This window comes from Rana temporaria, chromosome 1 (assembly GCF_905171775.1).
Source record: "Rana temporaria chromosome 1, aRanTem1.1, whole genome shotgun sequence".
NCBI classification, from domain to species: Eukaryota; Metazoa; Chordata; class Amphibia; order Anura; family Ranidae; genus Rana; species Rana temporaria.
Window position 1 is genome coordinate 190,685,784 of NC_053489.1, and position 24,903 is coordinate 190,710,686.

A 24,903-nucleotide genomic window follows, 5' to 3' on the forward strand; every position below is an offset into this window, starting at 1 on the left:
GGGAAACAGGCATTTAATGCGTATTTTAAAACTGAGAACAGTACGCAGGGAAAACAAATTGGCCCCAGCAGCTGGAAGTACAATGTCCTACTTGGCAGATGAAGATATAAATCAATACCAATGCTTAAATAATATATCCTAATGTTCAATATAGTCCACAAGGTTTTATATTCTTTCATCAGATAAAATGACCCTTCAAAAACAAGTCAGAATAAAGCCTGATAAGAAAAAACATCCGCCTTCGGAACACCACCATTACCCTCTCCCTTCCCTCCATTAGTTCTCATTTCCATTTATTAGTAATTGTTTTTATTTATGTTTAGTTATATCTGAATAATACTACAACTCCTACAACAGTTCAATTTGTATTGCATTAATCTGTATTTCAATGCTGTATCTCATTCTTAGTTGTTTTCATCTGACATACTGTAACTGTTGTAATCTATTACTTTAAAATAAAAAACATTATACGAAAAAAAAAAAAAGAAAAACCATCCGCATGTGGCTTGTCTTTACTTCATCGATCTCCACTTCTCCTCAGGTTATTGCTGCATCCAAAAAGGCAAGATAAACCAAAAGCAAAACAAAAACAACTAAAAAATATGGTATAGTACATACCAAATCACAAAGCAGCACTTAATTATTATGCTCACATTTAATAATTCTGAGTGCACTTTTTTAATCACCCAGTGCTATCGGTGCAGAAACTATTCCCTTGCACAATCTATCTTACTAAACATAAAATTCCCTCTGGCATATATCATAGACTCACAAGTGTTTTTTTTCCCACTAGGCACTTATACTGATCAAATCCTCAGTGCCGTAGTACCAAAAAAAAAAAAATAATTCAATAATGGTATAATACAATTTATAAACATCAATATTATTCCCCCACAAAATGTGCTCATATTTCTATGTGCAATAAGGTGCCAAGCCATCTACTTTCCATGTGAAGAAACGTGTATTCATGCATCCACTCCCTAATAGTGCACCTTGCCAGACCATGTGTCCACTGTATAAAGGGCTATATCTGCGCTTTCAAATCCAAAATAATCCACCATTTTTCTCCACAGATGCTCCCAGACTATATACGTGGTAATACCATGTAAAAATAATGTACCCAAGTCATAGGGTAGTATTTAAGCAGTTAAAAGCATTTATTCCACATCATTGAACAAAGTGCATCAGAAGCACTACTGGAACCAGACGTACCCATTCAGCCATCTTTGATGTGGGCTGTGTATAGTCTCCTGTACATACTAAAGGCTTTCAACTGTTTAATTATTACACTATGGTCCTTATTTCATTATTTTTACATGGTATTACCACTTATATTGTCTTGGAGCGTCTGTGGAGAAACATGGTGGGTAATTTGGGATTTGAAAGTGCAGATTATTGAATTTTGCACTATGGGATTTTATCAGTATGAACACCTGATAGGAAGAAAATGCTTGGGAATAAATAATACATGCCCAAGGGAAATGTTTTTGTTTGTTGAGGTAGATTATCTGCTTGCCAACCAGTGCACGACTATATACGTCGGCAGTATGGCACGGACAGGCAGAAGGACGTATATATATGTCCTCTTTAAGATCGCGGGTCCCATGACTCGATCACCATGGGGATACCCGCGATCGTCTCACGGTAAGTAAGAACGGGGAGATGCTGATGTAAACAAGCATCTCCCTGCTCTGCCTAGTGACAAAGACAGTGATCACCGATTCCTGTAATCGGAAGCGGTGATCACTGGCTTGTCAAATGTAGCCCATCCCCCCTACAGTAAGAATCACTCACTAGGGCACACTTAACCCCTACAGCGCCACCCACCTAGTGGTTAACCCCTTCACTGCCAGTGTCATTTTCACAGTTTACAGTGCATTTTTATAGCACTGTTTGCTGTAAAAAAAGAATACGTATCGGCCTAAACTGAGGAAAAAAACGTTTTTTAATATATTTTTGGGGGATAATTATTATAGCAGAAAGTAAAAAATATTGAATTTTTTTCAAAATTGCCGCTCTATTTTTGTTTATAGCGCAAAAAAAAAAAATTACAGAAGTGATCAAATACCACCAAAAGAAAGCTCTATTTGTGGGATAAAATATTGTTTTGTCAATTTTGTTTGGAAGCCTCGTCGCACGACCGCGCAATTGTCAATTAAAGCGATGCAGTGCCGAATCGCAAAAAGTGGCAGATAATCTACCTCAACAAACAAAAAGTGGCCTGGTCATTTGGCTGCATAATGGTCCGGGGCTTAAGTGGTTATACAAGATCTGCACCGATAGCATTGGGTGATTTAAAAAGCAAATAGAATTATTAAACTTGAGAACAATACTTAAGTGTTGGTTTGTGATTTTCTGGGACGTACTATACCATATTTTGTGTTGTTTTTGTCTCTGGTTTACCTTGCCTTTTTGGATGCAACAAAAATCTGAGTAGAACTGGAAATTGATGAAGTAAAGACAATACACATGCAGATGGTTGTTCTTATCAAGCTTTCTACTGAAAATAAAACCTGGAAGTTTACTGGTTTCTATGTAGAAGTGAGCCCGATTTTTTTCACTCTCCAGCAAGAGTCCTGTAACTCCAAACTTGTGCATACTTGCCAAGAACCTACGGGGTTTACTAAAGGAAAATCAACTGTGCACTGCAAGTGCCCTTGGAAGTGCAGTCACTGTAGATCTGAGGGTAAGATCTAAAATGAGGCTCTGCTGATTTCTAGGATCCAATGCATTTTTTTATATTTTCCTTGCATGTCCCCCTCAGGTCTACAACGACTGCTCTTCTAAGTGCACTTGTATTGAAGAGCAGATTTGCCTTTAGTAAATGAACCCATATGTGTGAAGGGTAATTTTATCTGGTAAGTATGTACTCTGCTGCTGGTCAACGGACGTTTTGGAGCAGTTGGGCATTTTTTTCAACTGCTCCTGAACTCTCCTCTATATTATCTTATAAGTACATGTACACAGGGTCAATTATAGTCGTTTCTAGGCAGTTGAGTTTAGAGGCTTTTTCTGGAACCCAAAATAATGCATTCAGAAGCTGAGTTTAGAGGCATTTCAACGCGCCAAAACACGGTAACTCGCATTTAGCAGAGTTTATAGACATTTTTAATTTAAAAAAATATATTTATATTTTTTTCAAACACTTCTAGATGCAAATGCAGCTAAACAGGCTTTTTAGATGCCGGTTTCTAGCTGTCAAGCAAAATCGTTCAGGAGAGGTCAACGTCCTGTGTACATGAAGCCTTAGAGCATATAAAACCTTGTGGACTATATTGAACATTAGGACATATTATTTAAGATATGGTCTTGATTTATACATTTAAGGCATATTCAAGGAATAAACTTGACTGAAGTAAAATGTAAAGCTTTCCAGGGAAATAAAATTGTTTAACAGAATCATGTTGAACTAGTAGGGTCCATTACCAATTACATTTTTTGGAGCAAAAAAACTCAATGATTTTAGTAAAGCTGGAATTAAAAAAAAGTGTACCACGAAAACAGATTAGCTTAAAGAAAAATCAGTGACTTTGCAATTTGCTGTGTACAGTAGGTACTATAGCTCTGAAACTTGGTGAACTGTCCAGCGGTCAACACAACACTCAACTTTCTTTGGTGGGGAATTTACTAATCATGTTTGTAACAATTTTTTTATTTTCCATCAGCTGTGCTCGAAAATAAAAGTTGCCTAGGCACATGGGTTAAAATAGTCACACGTCCATCAAGTTCAACCAAAAACATTATTTTATTTTAAAAGGCTAGAAACTTTTTCCAAAAATCCACTATGATGGCTTTGACTTGAATAAAGAAAACAGCATTTCCATGAAGTTAAAGCAAAATTGCCTTATTTTTCACTAGTGCTTTATAGAGTCCTCTGGTAAATTAAAGAAAACAATGTGATAATAAATAGTGACAGCTATTGTAGTGAAACACTGAAAATCAATGTACTAAACATGATGATAAATGAGAATCAGAAGTTCTCTTACTGTCGTAAGCCTGTGAGCAGAATTGTAACACTGAGATGCATTCAACACATTGGGGTATGTGATTTTGTATCAAACATTGTGACTTTGCTGTGAATGTGACTTTCACAGCAGGTGAATCTTCCTGGTATACTTTTTTAAATTACAACTATTGATTCCCTGCCCTTCAGTGATTATTTTTGGTGAATGTCACATTCACAGCTTTACAAAATGTCTCTTTGTGACCCTTGAAACTGAATATGCCCAAGATAGGGTATGTAGTCTAGCATATGGCTTAAGTAAATCTCCATGTCAAACCTAAAAATCAGTTCCCTCAACTCCACTAAAAGAAGAATATGTATCATGTTATATTCCCCTTTTTGAAACTTGTGACTCCAACGCTTAACCTATCACATTACTTTATTGTTTTTATTTTGTGTGTGCATCAAGCATAGTAGACAAGCTACCTTTTAGTTATTTCATTGCTTATTCTGACAACATATTTGAAGTGTATGTATAACCAAAATATTTTTTCTATTTTTGGCTAGGGAGCAGGAAAGAATTAAAACCTCTATTGAGCTAATTTTTTTATTTATTTTTTGCTCTCTAGGGTCTGCTGCAGAGATTAGCCTTCACTTCCTTTGCAGACGACACAACAATAAATAAGAGAAAATCTCACCAAACAGAGGGGAAAGCCCACCCTTGTCACCATAAAATTTGTTGCCATTGACTTAGGCCCCGTACTCACGACCAAACATGTCTGCTGAAACTGGTCCGCGGACCAGTTTCAGCGGACATGTTCGTTCGTGTGTAGGCAGTAACGTACAGAATTCCAGCAAACAATCGTCGGCCAGACCGTTTTCCAACGAACAACTGTTTCCTGGTCTTGCTTTAAAACAGTCTGCTGGAATCGTGTCCGTCAGACATGTTCGGTCGTCTGTACACAAAAGCAGCGTACAAAAACCCCGCGCATGCTCAGTCCAAATGAGGAGACGGGAGCGCTCGTTCAGGTAAAACTCGCGTTTGTTTGGGATATGGCACATTCGTCATTAGAAACCTTTTATTCTAGCAAGAGAACAATGTCTTAAAAAGGCGCACTAAACCACATTTTCAAGCCTCGTTTTATTAATTCTTCTCTTGCTAGAATAACCCCGTTCTCTTGCTGATGCAATTTCAATAGAGTTGTCCCATACTGAAATGTCACATTTCTTGCTTGTGATGTAATCCTTTAATAATGTTTTCTATGCCAGACGTGTGTTTTGGTTGGTGGTCCTCCATAATTTTTAGTAGTCATTTTTGTAAAGGAATGTGCATTTTTTTATTTTTTTTTGTTGTTTCTAGTTATGTCACCATTTAAAAATTTTTTTTTTTATTTTTTTTTTTTTTTTTTTTTTTTTTTTGGTGTTTCATTAGAGAATATTAAACCATGTTGGCACACCAAATGTCCCCCCCCCCCCCCAAGGAGTGTGTCCTTTGTAAATTACCCATTGTATATTTATTAAAGGTTTGCTGCCTAATAATCCCCACAGTATAACAAACAATAGACATGTTTTCAATGAAAGCAAAAAGCCTTTTATTCAGGCAAATGTCATCACAAAAAATAAAAAGAACGGCAGCACTAGAATAGATAGCAAACTATATGCAAACTTGCATTTCCAACATGGTGAAGGATAAACTTCCAAGCCTCAGGAGCCAAACACAAAAATATGAAGCAGCAGCACACAAACAAAGGAACCCAAACTGTGGTAGTACAAACAAGATGTCCTTTATGTGGAAGGAAATGGAAGGCAGAAAATCAACGTTTCCTCCTCTTTCCAGCCTTCCCTCCAGGCAGCCTTCCAGCGGATCGAACACGGGGTCTTGCAGGTGGGGTCGATGTGGCAGCAGGAGGATGGTGTTCCGCAAGCCGGGCCGGGTCACATAGCCCAGTGTCTGGGGTCAGCAGGCCCCTCTGCATCCACCAAAGGACCTGGTTCATCAGGGCCTTTGCCAGTCTTCTCTGGTCCTCCTCCCCTTCATTTAAATCATGGGCCAATGAGGCACTGAAGGCCTCTGTGGGGTTGAGGGGGGCCCTCATGATGGCGCTTGCCTCCTGGATCATGCGGAGGCTTGCCTCCTCCACAGGCCTCAACTGCCTCCTTCGGCCTGATGGCCTCACCTGGGGGGGAGAAGACTGGCTGGTGGTGGTTCTCCTGGCCGGGTGGACCTGCTGCAGGCCACTGGGCCCAGCCTCCTCCTGGCTGCCACTGACCCCGGCCTCCTCCTGGCTGCCACTGACCCCGGCCTCCTCCTGGCTGCCACTGACCCCGGCCTCCTCCTGGCTGACAGACACCTGAGGATCTGCCACCTCCTGGCTGATCTCTTCTTCCTGTGTGGAAAAAAAATGACATTTTTTACAATTTCGCTAAATAAAACCACACTCATTTTCATGTTTTTCGTTTAGTATTTTCTGTTCATTATTACTTGAATACACTCTACTTCTGACCCCTGCAGTTGTCATCTCTGACACCTATTTGTCTGAACACCTTTTTTTTTGCTTTTTCCCAGCTTGGTTTTTTTTTTACAATATCTAATCATTAATCCACCAAGAATTATTTACGCCAGAAATATAGAGGAAACTACTATACCTCCTCATCGAAGGGTGGCAGATCTGCATCTCTGTCAGCCAGGCCCTCTTCCTCCGACTCTGCAGGGCTGTGGTCATCTGGGGAAGGTCCGCTGGAAGGTAGCATGGAGGAAAGGTTGGAAGAAAGACTCGACATCGTTTTCCTGCCTTCCATTTCGTCCCGCAAAAAAGCCATCTGTTTATAATACCACAGTTTGGGTTCCTTTGCTTGTCTTGCTGCTGCTCCCGATTTTTTGCTTTTATTAGCTTTGTATGCTCTCCTGTATGTGCTTCTGAGGTTGGCAAGTTTATCCTTCACCATGTTGGCAGTGCATCCTGGCACCCAAGTTTGCATATAATTTGCTAGCTCTTCTAGTGCTGCCGCTCGTACCTCTTTATTGCAATATAAAGAGTGCTTGGAATTCCACAGGATGGGCGTCTCCTGATATTTTTGGAGTAAGGCCTCTATAGATTCCTTGGTTTGTAGGAGGTCCATTGTAATTTTTCAAAAATTATATTTCTTTTTGAGTCTAGATTACAAAAACATAAACCACAGAAAAATAAATATTCCAAAGGATCAGCGTTGACCTTGATCTAATATGTGTCTTCAAATTTATTACCTATATCTAATTACAAACACAGTCTCTCTTGTTTAAACAATGATTGGCAGCTCGGCCGCATTGCTTGTACCAAACATTGATTTGCTAGATGCAGAGCCATTGTTCACATTGCAGTAAATATTTTTAATATAGAAAAATAAACAATGCTTACAAATGACAGTTTTCATCTAGGCACTCTTTCATGTGTAAATCTCATGCCCCTGACAATGGATGACATAAAAGACACTTCCTAATGACCTCTGTACAACCAACACTTGAACAATACTTTGCCTGATCTGAATACACCATTCAAAAACTTGTCAATGAGGTACAGCATTGTTCACATCTCTATTTTGTGAGGTGTCCAAAAGCATTTGGAAACCAAAATAACATTGTGGTACCCCATAGACAGAATAGCTTAAAAAGGGTGCAACCAACAGCCCAAACCCCCATCCCATGTGTCTACATTTTCAAGGCCTCTGCTGATCACATTTTTAATTTCCTTACCTTCCTGTCTCTCGCTCCTCGTTTCTCACGCTCGCCTAATTACCGCGTAAGATGCGTAATCACGGCGTAAACCTTTTAAACACTCCGCGTATTTATTAAACCCCGCCCTCGTCACCTTTGCGAGGCCCCTAATCAATGAGTTTAGGAAATATGGCGTTAACTGTGTATGTTCTGGATGCGCTCGAAGATTCTCCGCGTAACCGACGTAAACACGTTGTTTGCATTCTCTACACTCCGCGTATGTATTAAACGCCGCCCTCTTCTCCGCCCATGGCGTAAGAATTCATCTTTTCCACGCCCATAATCTCTGTGGGAAAGGAAAGATGGCGATGTCACACGAGCGGGCACGATGCTCTCATGCCACAAGTGAAGGGACAGAGGCAGGGACGTCCCGATCAAGGCAAAGAAGATATAAAGCCACTAATATGCGGTTCCAGGAAATGGTGGAGTTAGTTTACATCATGCGAAAGAAGGACTATGATGGTGAATTAGGGCCATACAAGACCCCTAACCGCCGAAAGGCACATATTATGGACAAGGTGGCGAGGAGAATGCAGAGGATGTTTGGGATCACCAGGTCCAAGGAACAGCTGAGGAAACGATGGTCAGACTTAAAATTGAGGGAGCCACATCAGATGAAGAAAATACTTAAAATTCTGCGTAAAAGTAAGTAAATATATATTGGGGTTGGGGGGGGGTGATTGTCTGCAATAATGTGTTGCCATGTATATTTCACCATCTGCCTCCTTGGCCTGCTTGTAATTTTAAAGACATGTTGTCATTTATTTTTTAGGACATAAATAACTACATATTTACAAATAGTGTTCTTAGTAAACAACGTAACATCACATAGTTTCTCAGAAAGGCTCGGTTATTCCAGGAACAACACACCTGGACATGGCTCACTGGCCAAAAACTTTGTTTGTAAACATTGTGTAAAAGCTAGTTCTAGAAAAAAAAAGTATGAGAATGGGAAAGGCAAACAGGATTCATTCTAAAAACAGTGGTAATAAAGCAGATGTTTTCACATCTGCAATGCAGAGCACCTGTGTCTCCCCAAATCAAAAATGGGTTTTGGTAGGGTCTCCCAGAAATACAGTTTAGGGGGGACATCCATGTGTGTCACTTTGCTAAAAAGGGGCAGGATCAGAGCTTGCCATATAGAAGTAATTGCAAAATGTAGGTTTGGTGAAAGATAAAAGTAACTAAATGAAAGCATCTTCTAAGCAATGTGTGCGATTTATGCTCTCCAATATCTGTGTGCTGATGAGTCTACATTTTTTTTGGTTTATTTCAGGGGAAAGAAGTCGCCAGCATTTGGAGGAGGCAGAGAGGGCCAGACAAGGCCAAAATCTGCCATCTCAACATGTGGAGGAGGAGGAGGATGTGGAAGGAGAAGAGGATGTGGAAGGAGAAGAGGATGTGGAAGGAGAAGAGGATGTGGAAGGAGAAGAGGATGTGGAAGGAGAGGAGGATGTGGAAGGAGAGGAGGATGTGGAAGGAGAGGAGGAAGGAAGAAAGGAGGAAGGAAGAGAGGAGGAAGAAGTAATTTTGGACTTAGAAGTTATAGCAGATGAAGGGCAAGTGGCGGAAGAACAATTTGGCGAATTGAAAGAAGGTGGATTGATGGATGAAGGAGGAGTCCAAGATGATGGGGAAGTGGTGGAAGAAGGAGGAGTGATAGAAGATGATGGGGAGGTGGTGGAAGAAGGAGGAGTGATAGAAGATGTCGAAGAGGTGGAAAGGAGAAGCCCATCAGGTCAGTGTCACCCTAGCTTGATTCAAAAAAACATATGTAGATAGGCCTCATCGAAAAATAATGTTGTAAATGCCATTTTTAATTTTTTTTTTAGGGGAGGAGGATGGTGTGCCAATATTTTCACGTGCAAGTGCTGCTATAATTATTCAGCAGGTAATGGAGTGCAGCACTGAAATGCACAATATGCGTGAAAGGATGGTTGTCATGGAAGAGAATTTAACAAATGTCCTTTTGGAATGCTGCACGGAAATGGACAATATGCGGCAAAGAATGATGGTCATCGAATCTAATTTTAAAAACATTATTGACATGATGGGCCGTGTCAAAGACTGAAACACCCCCCGCCCATCCCCCGCCCCCACAAACATTTTTACAGTTTGAATAATGAATACGCCAAAATTTGAAGATACACACACAGTGTGCCAACATGTGCTATCTGCCATCACAGAATATCTAATGTCTGTGCTTTGTGGGTCCAACCCCCTCCTCCATCCTCAAGTAGTTGAGAGGAAGGGTTTGCTCCCACAGAACACAGACATTGATCACCCATGATGTCAGATAGCACATGTGGCCATTTGTCTGTTGAACCAATGACATTTGGCGAGTTTGCACTGAATGTGTGTATCTTCCAATTTTGGCGTGTTCCAGTGTGAAAGCACACCATGACTGACTGCTGTTGTGAGTTTTTATATTTTTGGATTTGGATTTTGTTACTTTTTGACCATGTTGAACATTTTGGGATACTATAAAGTTTAGACCATAAAGAATAAACAACGCCAAAAAATTTGAAATATATATATATAGAATTATAAATCTCTCTAATCACTGAATTTAGTGAAGTAGAGATTTGACTCCAAAATCTCACCTAAAAATTTTCTTTTAGAAAAACACACCAAAAACAAAAAAAATGGTTAAAAAATTATTGTTTTTTGTGCATAAAAAATATGCCCAAAAAAAAAAATTAAGGCGGTAAACACCCCACCAAAAATAATCTATATATATATATATATATATATGTAAAAAATAAATCTAACTATATTTGATAAAAAAAAAAGTGAACTTGTTAATAAATGTATAATCTGCATAATATTTTTGGTTGAATTACCTGAAAAAAAAAAATATATAAAAAAATTTTGTAGACTCCCAAGTACAAAAGCAGGGAGTAATGAAAAAACTATAAAATAATTTTTGGGGTCATGAACAAGCAAAAATTAAAATACTTGACCTCAAAATTTACAAATGGAGTTGCTTCTTATTTCTAGACTCAATACCCTGTTTGTAGATGAGTGAATACTGTGCAAAATGTGGTTAGTTACTAAAAGTGGAGAAATCAATTATGCATTACAATTGAAGAAGTTAGTTAGAGAACCAGGAAGACAGAAAAAGAGAAAAAGCATTAATGACAAACAACTGTATAAAGTCCAATGGTCTAATTATTTATTATTTTTTAGAATATTCCTTTCTTTGGGGGCCGAATTAGAAAGAAATATGATCTGGCATAGCAATGGCCCCCCGACCCATGAAGTACTCAACATATTTGTTGCGTACCTCACGAGCTGATTGGGGGGCCAAGCCAGCGCGACCAGTGTCCAGCCCGGGAAGGGGATCTGAGGGTAGTCTTGCCTCAGAACCGATGTCGGGTAGGTACGTCTGGGAGTGCCTGCGTAAAAAGTTGTGCAAAATGCAGCAGGCAAATACAACGGTGTCCAATTTATATTCCGCCAGATGTATCGATGTCCTGAACAGGCGGAACCGGTTGGTGAGTATCCCAAAGGCATTCTCGACTACCCTCCGAGCCCTGCCCAACCGAAAATTAAACACACTCCTCTCTGTGGTGAGGGTCCTCTGGGGAAAAGGCCGCATGAGGTGAGGACCAAGCCCGAAAGCCTCGTCCGCTAGGAACACAAACGGAAGTCCTTCCACATTATCTTCATCTGGTGGCAATGCCAGACCACCAGCTTGGAGACGATCATAGAAATCAGTCCGTGCGAACACTCCCCCATCAGACATCCGGCCGTTCTTCCCCACGTCCACATATAGAAACTCATACTGTGCCGACACCACCGCCATCAACACAATACTATGATAACCCTTGTAATTATAATAGTAGGACCCCGAGCGGGGTGGGGGCACAATGCGGACGTGTTTCCCATCTATTGCTCCACCGCAGTTTGGAAAATCCCACCGCTGGGCAAATTGGGAAGCCACAGACTGCCATTCCTGTGGTGTGGAGGGTAGCTGTGGGGACAAACAAAAATAGAGATTTAGTACTTTGTAACAAATACATCCTACAAGCATCCTTGTGACAGTTCACAGTATTAAAATTGCATTAGAAAAATGTGCATGGAGAATTTGGGAAATGAAATATATAGGGCCACTTCATTAAGAGACTCCACAGCCCTCTGATGGGGACAATAAAAGTTTGAAGGGGGGGGGGGGGGACACAAAAAACAAAAAGTCCTGTTTTAAAAAATGGCAAGGTGGGTTTGTCCCTAGGATAGCATGCTGGACAGGTTAATATTGGGTAAGGGACAAATATGCAGGTAGGCCAAGAATAAAACATGTAAAGCTTATATCAACATGCATAGGGAGAAAAGGTAACGTTAGTTAAACACACAGCATATCTGGGAAAATAAAAATAAAGTTAGTTGGCCACATTATTACAGCCAGGAAACATACCTTAATATACTCCTCGTGCAGAACTTTGATGATGGCAGCACACGTGTCCGGTATGATGACCCCAAGCGCCTGCGGAGAGATGCCTGTCGAGAACTTGAGGTCCTGCAGGCTCCTCCCAGTCGCCAGGTACCGCAACGTGGCAATAAGCCTCTGCTCGGCCGTGATGGCTTGGCGCATCACAGTGTCCTGCCTCGTGATATAGGGGGACAGAAGTTCCAGCAGACTGTTGAATACGGGGTCGGTCATGCGGAGAAAATTCCTAAAGTCATTAGGATTATTCTCCTGGAGTTCCCTAAGCAGAGGCATATGTGAGAACTGGTCACGCTGGCGCAACCAATTCTTGGTCCAGAAACGCCTCCGCCCCCTGTTTCTGGCCAAAGTACTGGACAAATGAACATATCCAGCAGCCATCCCATAAACAGCACCAACTCGCGAAAATTGACGCTGCTGCTCCATCATGGCTTCAAACCGGCCGGCTGGTCAGTCAAGAACACACTGAAACAGAAAGCACTCGCAAATCCAGCACTACCTGCGACAAACGCGTGACAAACAGATACGAGCGCACAGGATGCAACTGCTAAAGCAGAAACAACCTGCTAGCCTATAGCCGAATGACAACTACGTTACCGCAAGCACACGCACTGAACCCGTGAATACACGCTGTCAAAGCCTGGAGACCGAGAAGCGCGAATCAGCTCTAACCAAACCTTCACTAACACGAGCAAACCCGTAACTAGCAAAAGAGGAACAGAGGGCGGCGCCATTAACTTTGGTATTCCCCTTTATAGTGACGTCGTACGTAGTTTACGTGCACGCGTTCCGGTACGACGGGAATTTGGTCCGCTGGTGTGTACACGCCAGCGGAACAAAACACAAATCAGCCTTGTACGCCGGAAACTGTCGGGCAGACAGTTTCCAGCGCACAGATCCGGTCGTGAGTACAAGGCCTGACACTCACTGGTCTGGTGACAACTCTAAAATGTTTATTTTCCCCTCGCATTCCATCATGGTAACAGTAGTCACATAGACAAATAAAGGGGTGGATCACCCTAGCAGGGACACAGACAGTAACAAAAACTTGACAAAAGATTTAACCCATTCCCAACTGATCTAAAGCTAAAAACTGAAAGTAAATTTACCCCCGAGGACCGACACTTTTAACCCAACTGAAATCTCAGTAAAATATATATAAACACATTTTTGGTGCAGCAAAATGGTAAGTGCTTAAAGTCCTACTGTTGGTTTGTTTGCTGAATCATCTACAGCTCTCCTAAATTAGCCTGTCCTCCAAAAGTCCAGTAGGTGAGGACGGACACTCTTATGAATCAGAGCTACAGCTCTCGAATCAGCACAGATCATAAGCATAATGATGATTGTTTAGCTCTATCTCAGTGGGTAGTGTGTTTTGAACCACTGTAGAGAGGCTTCTACTCTCATACTGGGCCTAATATGCGGAAATATTTTAGAGGACAGGCTGATTTAGGGAAGTTAAAGCTGCTTTAGTAAACAAACCAATGGTAAGACTTTAAGTACCTAACATTTTACTAAATCCTAAATGTATTTATATAATTTTTAATAAGTCTTTAATCAGGTTTTACATACACAAATGAACATTGGGTAATTTATACCAGAATGTAATATTTTAAAGATAATGTGTGCATTTAGTATGGATTTTTCAATATTTTCCAGTATTCACTATTGACTACTTTTGCGAGCTTGAATTGGTTGATAAATTGCACAGTCAATTATTTTTACCAAAAATCAATATTACTGATCACTTTTACATGGCAGCAGAAAATTAAAATTCATCAAAATACAATTTGCATTGGAGATTCCTATAAACAGGAGAATTCATAAAGCACAGCTGTCGATAGAACATGATTTATATGTGATGTATTTTAAGGTTGCAAGGTTAAAAAAGTTAAATATAGTTGCTAGTAAATGCTACTTTCTATATCCATATCAAATGAATTATCACTCAATTTACTAAGTGAAGAGTCTCAGACCCTATACTGATTCAGCCTCCACATGTTCACATAATTGTTCCCTAATTAATATAGTGGTTCACCCTTTCACGAAACATGAAAAGTAGAACTAACTCACAATACCCTCTGATATCTCTGGTCCCTGAGGCACTTACCTCTTTGGAAGATTATCTTCTGCCACCCATGCCTTCTGGTGTAGCTGTCTGGGTATTTGAAAAATGCAGTACACTGGGGGGTGTGGAATGGCGGGGAGCTGGATTGGACGTGCTGCGGCTGAGCTCCGGCTACCCGATCTTCAATCCTCTGCATCCAGCTCCCAGGAGACCCATCCTGCCACTGCAACAACACCGGGGGCTCTCTGGGCAGGATCCGCTCTCCACTGGCCCGAAATCGCGGCGTTCCGGGCGCTGGGGACCACTCGGGAGGCGACTCGAGGCTTCGGCCTAGTCCGGGACCGGCGGCCATCTTCCTCCACCTGACTGAGGTACCCTCATCTGCTCCCGGACTCCTGGGCCTCCGCGGGCTTGTCGGTCCTATAGTGTGGGCTGCGGAGCCCGGCTGCAAGCTAACTGCCGCCCCTGATCCCTGGCAACACCTGTCCTTGGCGGCCTGTGGGGAGAATGGTGTCTTCGGGCCTACAACGCGGTGGCCATCTTGCTCCACCCCGCTTTAACGTCCAGGCCGGATTTCGGCCCTGGGGACTCTTTCAGCACCCGCTTCTCCCAAGACACAGCCACCGGATCATACTTACATGCTTGAGAGGCTGCCCTTTCCGGAGCCTGTTTTGATGAATCGACTGTCGGATCGCATCTTGACTTCTGAGTATGACTATTCATCTTGCTCTTGACTTTTTCCTTTTTTTTTTCTTTTGAGGGCCCAGTTGTTATACTTAGGCAATTTCTGCTTCAAGAACTTTACGATATCTGGACTGCCTCTCACCCTTTTTTTTCTTCCCTCCTCCCCTTTCTGGGCCTGTGGCCCGGTCCTGTCCCACCCCCCCTTGCTCCCAGACGCCTCACCGTGTGGTTGCCCCATTGCCTGATGATGCCCCAACTGTGTGATGGTGGCATTTGGTTATTGGGATGGGGTTGCATTCGCATGGTCATTTGGCCTACCTTGATTTGTGCCCCCTGTTCCCCCGATCTTCCCCCCCCCCCCCCCGTTTTTTTTTGGGTGTATGTTTTTGATCTGCAGCTCATGGGGGCTGTCCTTGTGCTGTGCTGAGTGCTCCCACTAGAATTGTGGGTGTGCCCAGCCCACTGCGGATCACAATTTGTGGCCCTCATTGATTCAGTGATAGTCTGAGAATGTCGTTGACATTGCATTTGCTGTGGGCTGGTCCTGTGCTCTGGACTTCCCGGACTTTTGTGGGGGCTCCGGGGGGTGCGGAACTCCCCCGACCTTCAGTTTGCCGTTTGCACTTTAAACTGTTATGTTATATAATTTAGGAATTAAGACTGCGTTTACCTCTATTTAGGTGGTGTCTATCAAACATGTTTTTCTGTTTACTCTGTGCCATAGTTGATTTGACCTCAATATTCAGTCTACTTTTAAAACTATGCCGAGTGGTTTCCGACGGACCACTGCTCCCCCATGTATCGGAACTTGGCCCAAACTGAAGTTTTGGCCAACTTCCGACCCTCCAGTGGGCTTTAGTCCCACTACAAATTGCAACATTGATGTCTGGAATATGTTTACTCCGAGTTCATTGTGTTTTCCTTGATCTAATTTCTTTAATTTTCTCTCTACCTGTAAAGTACTCTGCAGGGTTGATCTCTCCTCATCTCCCACTCTTACGACTTTTACAATGCCCTCTATTTCCGCCGGGGTGCGAAAATACATCCCAGTTCTCTCGGGTTCACAGATGTTCATTTACTCTTGAGGCCTACTAGAATTCTGACATTTGACGTTTTACGCTCTTCTCACAGTATTCCTTTACGAGAGCACTATCGCTATTTACAGCTTCGCCACTTTCTTCAGAGTCTTATTAAGTCTCAGCCTGCCCCTTATACTTTGACCCCCTTTGAGGGTCTCTGTAGAGCCAGACCCCATTCACCGGGCCTGATTTCACTGATATATTCGGCTGTGATATCCACAAGGAGACCCCCGGTGAGATCCTACCACCTTCAATGGGAGAGAGAGTTGGGGAAGCGGTTGGACCCTGAGGACTGGCAGGCGATGACACTAACTTTGTCCAAGTTCTCACGTAACGTTTTGATCTTGGAAAACGCCTATAAGGTTCTGTACAGGTGGTACTATACATCGGTGAGATTGGCTCGCTTTATTCCAAATTATTCTCCACTCTGTCTTAGGGGGTGCTCCCAGGAGGGCTCCATGGCACACATATGGTGGTCATGCCCCCGGGCGTGCAGACTGTGGATTAGGGTATACACTCTCCTTTGCAATCTATTTCAAATTAACATTAAAATGGATCCTTATGTAGCACTCCTTGGTAAGCCTATTGTGGAATTACTGCCTCCAGAGAGGCAATTAGCCCAGCATCTCTTTACTGAAACGAGGTTGACAATCGCGATACGCATTACAAATTTCTTAGGGTTTGGCAGCCTTGGATTACATACCACCACCCTTCTTGGTTTGACACTGCATTACTGTCAATATAGGACTCCTCTTGCGCGCACCCCGTGTACCTCACACCCCCTTCCTCTGTCGTTCCCTCTTCGCCTTCTACCCCTCTTCTCGTTCTGCTTCATTCTTTTTTTTCTTTTTCCATTCTCCCATAGTCTCTTTTCTCTTGGCAGTTAATCCTCTCTACTCTTTCTAAAGGATGCTAACCTTTAGGTTCTTCTGTTGTGTATTATATACTTGTTCTACAGGTTTACAGACAGCCGGGCATAGCCCGGTTTCTAGACCGTATGGTTCTAAGGATTTTTTTATTTTTTTATCTTATATTTGAGTATAGCATAAGAGCTCGGCTCCTGCTTCCTTTATGTTGGTTAGGGCTTGCAGGCCGGATTTGCTTTGTACGATGTATACTATAATACCCTATCGTAAACCTGTACTGTTGGATTATATGATAATAAACTTTTTTTGTAAAAGAAAAATGCAGTACACAGCCCAACGATTGTGTAGTAACATAATTCTCCCAATAGTGAGTAAGCATTGGTCGGCACTGCCACATGGCCAATGAGAATCTCTCTGAGCTTCCTTTGTCTCAGAATGTCATCCCAAAAGAAAGATGGGTGCTGTTTTTAAATTCCCGGACTGCTAAATCAGCTAGCATGCCTAGTGAAACATAATCATCCAAGAAGGTAAGTGAAGTAGGGACCAATTGTGTGGGGTAGGGATGAGCTTCGTATTTGGGTCGAACTCAAGTTCGACTCGAACATCGTATGTTCGATCGTTCGTCGAATTACAAACGTTTTGGGCCGTTCGCGCCAAATTCGAGTGGTGTGTCTCGGCCCATAATTCACTGCGGCATCGCAGTGCATTGCTGGCTGATGATTGACCAAGCATGCACTATGACCCGCATGCTTGGCCAATCACAGCACGCAAAAAAAGGTGAGCCATAATTGGCCAAAGCCAGGGTGGCCTTGGCCAATTATGGCTCAGGGGGGTTTAGTACACTCCCCACACTATATAATGCTGCCTGGAAGTCGGCCTTGTGTAGTGTGTTGGTGGTTTACAGAGAGAGACAGAGAGAGAGAGAGAGTGTCATTTTTTTGGAGTTAGATAGAGCAGTCAGGCAGGCTAGTCAGTTAGAGTTACAGTGTGTAGAGGATATATATGCATCCCAGGTGTTGTATATATATTTATATACTGTATAGTTTAGCTAGATCCGCTCTTCCTAATTTACTGACAGGCAGGCAGGTGATTGTGCTAGCTGCAGTATTCTCACGTGGTGTACTGTCTGTGTCCTCTGTACAGTGTGCATCTAAAGCTACGTCAATAGATTTGCTGGTGTTTCTCATATTAATTCCTAAAGGCAGTAGAGCTGCATGATTCTGGGAAAAATGAGAATCACAAAGAATCTTAGAATGAAAATCACGATTCTCTCACAACTCTCAAAAAAATGCATGGTGCTTTTGTTAGCATGCATTTTTGTGATTTTTTTTTTATTATTTACACACACATTATATATATAAAACAACACAAAAATAAAAATGCATGCTAACAAAAGCACCATGCATTTTGGTGCAGCGGCATTAAAAAAATTTAATTAAAAAAAGGCCCATGCACTTTGGTGCTATTGAGGGGTGGCAGGCAGTTCATTCTCAAATTAATAGTCTGTTCTGCAGCAAGGCACATACTTTGATGCATCGCATAGATGTGAAGTTGAACCTTTAAAACAGTCAGGAGGCCGAGGGGCATCAAAAACCACAGCAGTGATAGCAGCATGGCTGTTTTGTACAACGTCACTACAGTACTACCCTACCTCACTGCGCACTCACTGCTCTATGTTTTCCAAAAAGCCAAAACAATAGATTTTTTGGCTGGAGCTACACTTTAAAAAAGTACCAGTTCAAAATTACAAACAGATTCTACTTAACAACAAACCTACAGTCCCTGTCTTGTTTGCACCGCCTGTATACTGCTGTTCAAAGTATATAGGGCCAAAGGGGCTGGTAATGACCTGGGGGGAGGGGGGAGGGGAAACCCATGCTATTTTTCTCAGTGATTTTCATCCATATTGCAGGGACCAGACATTACATTAAAGCCGCAAAGAGTTTTAAATGACTTGTTTCTTAACACCCAGCAGGTACGATATTTAAAGAAATAAAAAAAAAAAAAAATTCACTTTAAGCATCATTAAAATCACTGCTCGAGAAAAAAACAACCATTTTTATAACTTTTTTTTCCATTGATACATGTTCCCTGGGGCAAGACCTGGGTTCTGAAACACCTTTTACGACAATAACTTGCATATTAGCCTTTAAAATTAGCACTTTTGAATTCGAACGTTCGAGTCCCATAGACTTCAATGGGGTTCTAAAAGTTTGCGCGAACGATCGGTCCGTTCGACGGTTCTGATGCGAACCGAATGGGGGGGTGTTTGGCTCATCCCTAGTGTGGGGTAGGTGTTATGAGTTAGTTCACTTTTCATGTGTGAAAAGGTGAGGATAGATGGTTATCTATGACACACAGTGTTTATTTGCTAAAGCTGGAGAGTGCAAAATCAGGTTCATGTCTGCATAGAAATTGATCAGCGTCTATCCTTGTTTAATTAAAGCAGAGGTAAACCCATTCATAAAACAGTTTCAGTTACGGCACATGCTGGGAATGTAACACTCCCATTGGTTGTGCTCTCAACCAAACTGTCAAACCATCCAATGGCTGGTGTCATAACTGATCACATATGCAGTATCATGGCAGTTGTAGATTAAACAGAGGCAAAGATGACAGCTTTCTATGGCTGAAAATGATAGGGGTTTTACTTACACTTACATTTGTGGCAATAAAACCTGCAAGCTGATTGGTTTCTATGCAGAAGTGAGCCTGATTTTGCACTCTCCAGCTTTAGTGGAAAAAAAAACACAGTCCTGTAATAACAAATTTGTACATACTTGCCAAGAGTCCATAGACTTTTTTAATCTATGCCCTCTATTCCAATGTACCATTACCTTCCCCAGACACAGAGGTGTGGAAGAACCTGGCACACCTTAGTATTGAAATATTTGAAATCCATGCAAAGGCAACATAAGAACTTTTTTTCAGGATTATGAATATTTATAGTTGTACTGCTTTACCTGTGGGTGTTAGTATTTTTGTTAGGGGGCACCTTAGATCATTTAAACTAAAGGAAAATACATGGGTAAAGCTCAGGTCTAGAGCAGGCTGATTGCAGGAATACCTACACATATTTAGTCATTTCATAAATGTGAGCCACAGTTAAATGTTATCAATTGTTTTTTTGTGTTTCTTTTTCATATATTTGCTTACGATATGTATTCTTTCTCTTTTAGGAAGCAGTTGTCAGCGTTTGGATACAGTTTAGTGATGGAGTTGTAACACCCCTTGACATCTACGATTCCAAGGACTTTTCCATATTTGCTACATCCCTTGATGAATCAATTGTTTCCACTCAACAAAGTACCGGTAGTTTAATTAAATTTCCCATCGTGATAGCAGAAGGGGAAGGACAAGGGGCTCTGGTAAAGGTTGACTTCATGATTTCTGAATCTTGCCAAAAATCTAAGAGAAAAAGTGTTCTTGCGGTAGGCAATGGATATATCAAGGTCAAGTTTGGGCAAAATGATGCAATTTCTCCTGGTGGGAGTGAGTATGATGAGGAGGATATTGAAAATCACACCAGTGACCGCAGACAGAAAACCACAGACCAAGATCGTTATGGTAGCGATGGGAGGTATGATGGCTCTGTTCTAGAACATGATAAAAGTGCCATACGAAAAGGAAGTACTACTGCTAGATCAGTGTTAAACAATAGAATGTATGGGAACAGATTTTCTGAAGATAGTCCTCTGCAAAACATCCCAATAGATTTTACCAATTTTCCTGCCCAAGTAGACTTACCGAAAAGCAATGGAGAGGCAGAAGACAATGACCTCATGCAAGCACACAGAGGCTTGAGTGATCTAGAGATTGGAATGTATGCATTACTTGGGGTTTTCTGCCTTGCCATCCTAGTCTTCCTAATAAACTGTGCCACATTTGCCCTGAAATATCGTCACAAACAAATGCCAGTGGAAGGACAAGCAAACCTGACTCATTCTCATGACTGGGTATGGCTGGGTAACGAAACTGAGTTACTAGAAAGCACACCAGATGTATCCCCACAGCAAGATGAGCACACCACCATCATAGACCGAGGGATTACCTTAGAAGAGAGTCATCATCTTTTCAATGGTAATACACAAAAGAATGTGCAGAGCCACTCACATCGATCAGGAGAAGAAACAGAAAAAACTGTGAAAAACAAGAAAAATGATCCCTTGCATTCCCCAACTTCAAAGAGAAAGCGAGTAAAATTTACTACCTTCACCACAATCCCCGCTGATGACAGTTGTCCCACAGTCAACTCATTATTGACAGCCAACGAAGATGATATTAAATGGGTGTGCCAAGATATGGACTTGGGAGAATCCAAGGACCTCAGAAACTATATGCAGAAGTTTAAAGATAAAATATAAATAGCCAGTTGAGATGATGTTCTGCAAATATCAATGCCTTCAAGTTTTTTTTTATGATTTATTGTGATTATGAAGGACCACTGGGTTCTCCAACCCCATGTGTTCTCTAACACATAGATGCCAAAATGTGCATAGTTTTCTAAGACAGAGCAAATACTAAGTTAATGAAAATCAGATGGATGTATAGACTGGAAGGGAATGAGTCAGCAAATGAATGTTCTTATAAAATTCACAAGATAATAAAGTAAAAAAAATATTTCATGCATACAGTGGAGGTACCAAAAACAGTTTATAAAAAAACAAAAAAAAAATATGAAAAAAATGATTTTATATTTCTAAGAAATGTAACTAAAGGACAATATGTAAAACAATATTTTCACAAACCTAGAAAGCATTCCTTGCCCCATTTCTGTAAATATGTATAATAAATGGGGGAGGGAGACTATGTCAGTAAAAGTTTTTTTGTGTTATTCAAATTCTTGCAAGGGCCTACATAGAAGGTTATTTATGATGGTACATATATACTACTTGTATCTATCAATGTCTTCCCCCATAAAGCATTAATCCCAGTGGAGTCAGTTAATACAGAATTTTATTGCATAAAGCATAATACAGTATTACCGTGTAACTGATGGCAACCAATACAAATGCAGTAATTGATTGGACATTTATTGTGTAAAATCTGATTGTCTGCTTTGGGTTGCTCTGGTTTGCATTTTTAATTGAACAAAGCAGAATCTGAACAATTTGCAGGCTAATACCATATTTGACTGTATGATCCTCTGACCTACCAGCAATGCACAATTGACCTGATGGTACTAGAATATTATTAGGTTGTTTTTTTTTTTCTTTTGTGGATGCTGTTAATGTGAATATAATGAGTTAATTCATACATGTAATAGGTGAGGTGGTGATACCGTGTAAACCTATAGTAACCAATGAAATTCCAGCTTGGTTAAGGGTAATGAGAACAATGGCAGATTATTGCAATGGGTTTCTGTACATTACATATGTTTTAATAAACAATGGCCTACAGCATGTCCACAGAAATGAATGATGCCTGCCAGAGAGGGCATCTTAATAAATGCTTATGCACTAAATGGTAGCGTATTTAAACTCAAAAAGACATGGCAGCTAATTTGAATCAAAGGTTTTGGCCTACTGGTGCTACAATGTCAACGCATCTTTAACCCATGTATTTGAGAATGTTTTCAGGGATAAATTAAAAATTTCTGATGAGCTAAAGCTGATCAGGCGCTTTAACTATAAAGTACAATGACTCACAAATATATATTACTTATTCTGTGATTTAAAATGGAGATGGTATTTTGCCTTTCATATCTTGGCAAAATAACAATGTTACATTACCACAGCACAAGCTGCAAACTCATGAAATGACATAATAGTTTGCAGTCTCCCTGTTCAATCTCTCTATTGTTCACAGAAGACTTCAGTACCTGGTGGAAGCCAAGACACACTTGGATTCATAATTCCAAAAGAGCCGAAGAGTCAGATGTCATCTAATCTACAATATATTAAAACAAAGTAAAGTTAATTTACTAAAGGAGAAGAGAATGTTCATTTATCATTCTAAATGTTTATATCAGCTTTGTAAATATGGTGAATCTGTTCTCTTTGAATACCCAGTCATTTGTAAGGGAAAAAAATATATTTTAGCTTGCACATGATTTAAAGGGTATCTATGGCCAAAATTTTAAATCCTCTATGTATTACCGCATTGTACCACAATTATTTCCAGCCTACTTCTTTTAATCTGAATTAACTTGGAGTTTAAAGACATAATTTTTGATGAATCCCACACATTTACTTCCTTGAATTCTGTAATTAGTATTCACTATGCCCTGTGAGTGGTTCCTATTGTGTCACACATTTCACAGAGCCTGCCTTCCGAGGTGCTGAGAGGAGTTAGCACAGGAATCACTGCTTGCAGGCAACGAGTTAAAGGAATTGTAAAGCTTTATGTTTTTTCACCCTAATGCATCCTATGCATTAAGGTGAAAAAACACCTTGCACTTTCCGGCCCCCCAGTCCCCTAGTTTTACTTACGTGAGCCCCGAATCTGGTGGGCGTGATCCCGCAATGCTTTCCCCCAGCTTGAGGTGGCTCTTTATTGGATGATTGATAGCAGCGCAGCCATTGGCTCCCACTGCTGTCAATCAAATCAATGACGAGGTGCGCCGGGCGGCGGGACCTAGTGATACAGTCGGCAGCTATGGCTGCTGACTGTATATCACGGGAGCTCTCCCTCAAGCTAACCCCCTTGGGAGAGCACTTCCCAGAGGGGGTTAGCTCTTGCGGGGAGGAGCCGAGACAGCTGCTGTGGGACCCCAGAACAGGAGTATCGGGGCCAAAACGAACTGCACAGTAGAGGTAAGTATAACATGTTTTTTTTGCTTTTTTTAAACAAACCCATACAACCCCTTTAAAATGGGATCGGATATGTAGTCCTTAGGAATTGAAAGTAAACCAAGGGAATGACCAGAGGAGAAGCCACAAAGCATGCAGGGAATTCAGGAAATTGTGGAATGAGCTAGTCAGCAGGCAGGCAGCATTCGCAATATAAAAGGATATTTTTCAAGTAAGGTTATAATAGATTGTCAAAAATAACTATCAGTTGTCTTGCTATTACAGTTCTGATATTATAAAATAAAGGTGTGTGACTAAAGGTTTTCTTTTAAGCCAACCTCATGTTTTTATTTTTTACAGGCACCAGGCCAAAAAATTACAGACATACAACTCTTTTCACAGACACATTATCAAGTCTACTGTATAATTATTATAATTTCAGTTTTTACAATAGCAGCAGTAGTAACACAGTGCTGATGTTTTGAGGCACTTACTAGTATATAATACATGTCCAACATCATCCCCTTTCCATTACTCCATTCCACTGACCATCGCTGCTCTGTTCCCTGAAAGATTATTAGACCTGTTTTGTAAAGTAATGCAATTGTCTCCCCTTTATATATAATCATTAGTTTACTAGAAATAAAAAAAAAAGCCTACCATCAGACCTCTACAGACGCCACAAAGAGTTTTCTGTCTCCTGGTTTTACCTGAAAGTTGCTGGCTTAATTTTCTTAAATCAATTGTATACATCAGCACTTACTTTATTATGCCAGGTCAGTATTCCCTTTTCAATTGAAAGCAAGTCCTTTATGCAGAATGTAGTTTAATAAAATATTACTTGTTTTAAAAAAAAAAAAAAAAAATCAATTGTATACACCCCATTCCGTAATACTCATCACAGGGCATCCGGCTCTGTACAGGGTTTCTTAGTACACTATATATATATATATATATATATATATATATATATATATATATATATACATATACAGGTGTGCTCATAAGTTTACATACCCTGGAAGAATTTATGATTTCTTGGACATTTTTCTGAGAATATGAATAACACAAAGACTTTTCTTTTACCCATGGTTACTGTTTGGCTTAAGCCATTTATTATCAACCAACTGTGTTTACTCTTTTTAAACATAACAGACAACAGAAACTACCCAAATGACCCTAGTCAAAAGTTTACATACCTTGGTGATTTTGGCCTGATAACATGCACACAAATTGACACAAAGGGGTTTGAATGGCTATTAAAGGTAACCATCCTCGCCTGTGATCTGTTTGTTTCTTATTAGTGTGTGTGTATGAGGATGGGTTCACACTGG

General features: G+C 40.9%; 1 protein-coding gene across 1 annotated transcript in view; it reads left to right on the forward strand.

Moving 5' to 3' along the window:
• TMEM132C (transmembrane protein 132C) overlaps positions 1-22,472 on the forward strand; it is an 835,455-nt gene extending 812,983 nt beyond the window's left edge. The window contains exon 9 of the mRNA XM_040347368.1: positions 20,018-22,472. Coding sequence (XP_040203302.1) covers positions 20,018-21,202 — 1,185 coding nt within the window. The 3' untranslated portion in view covers positions 21,203-22,472. The remainder of the gene's footprint in view (positions 1-20,017) is intronic.
• The last annotated feature ends 2,431 nt before the right edge of the window (positions 22,473-24,903 follow it).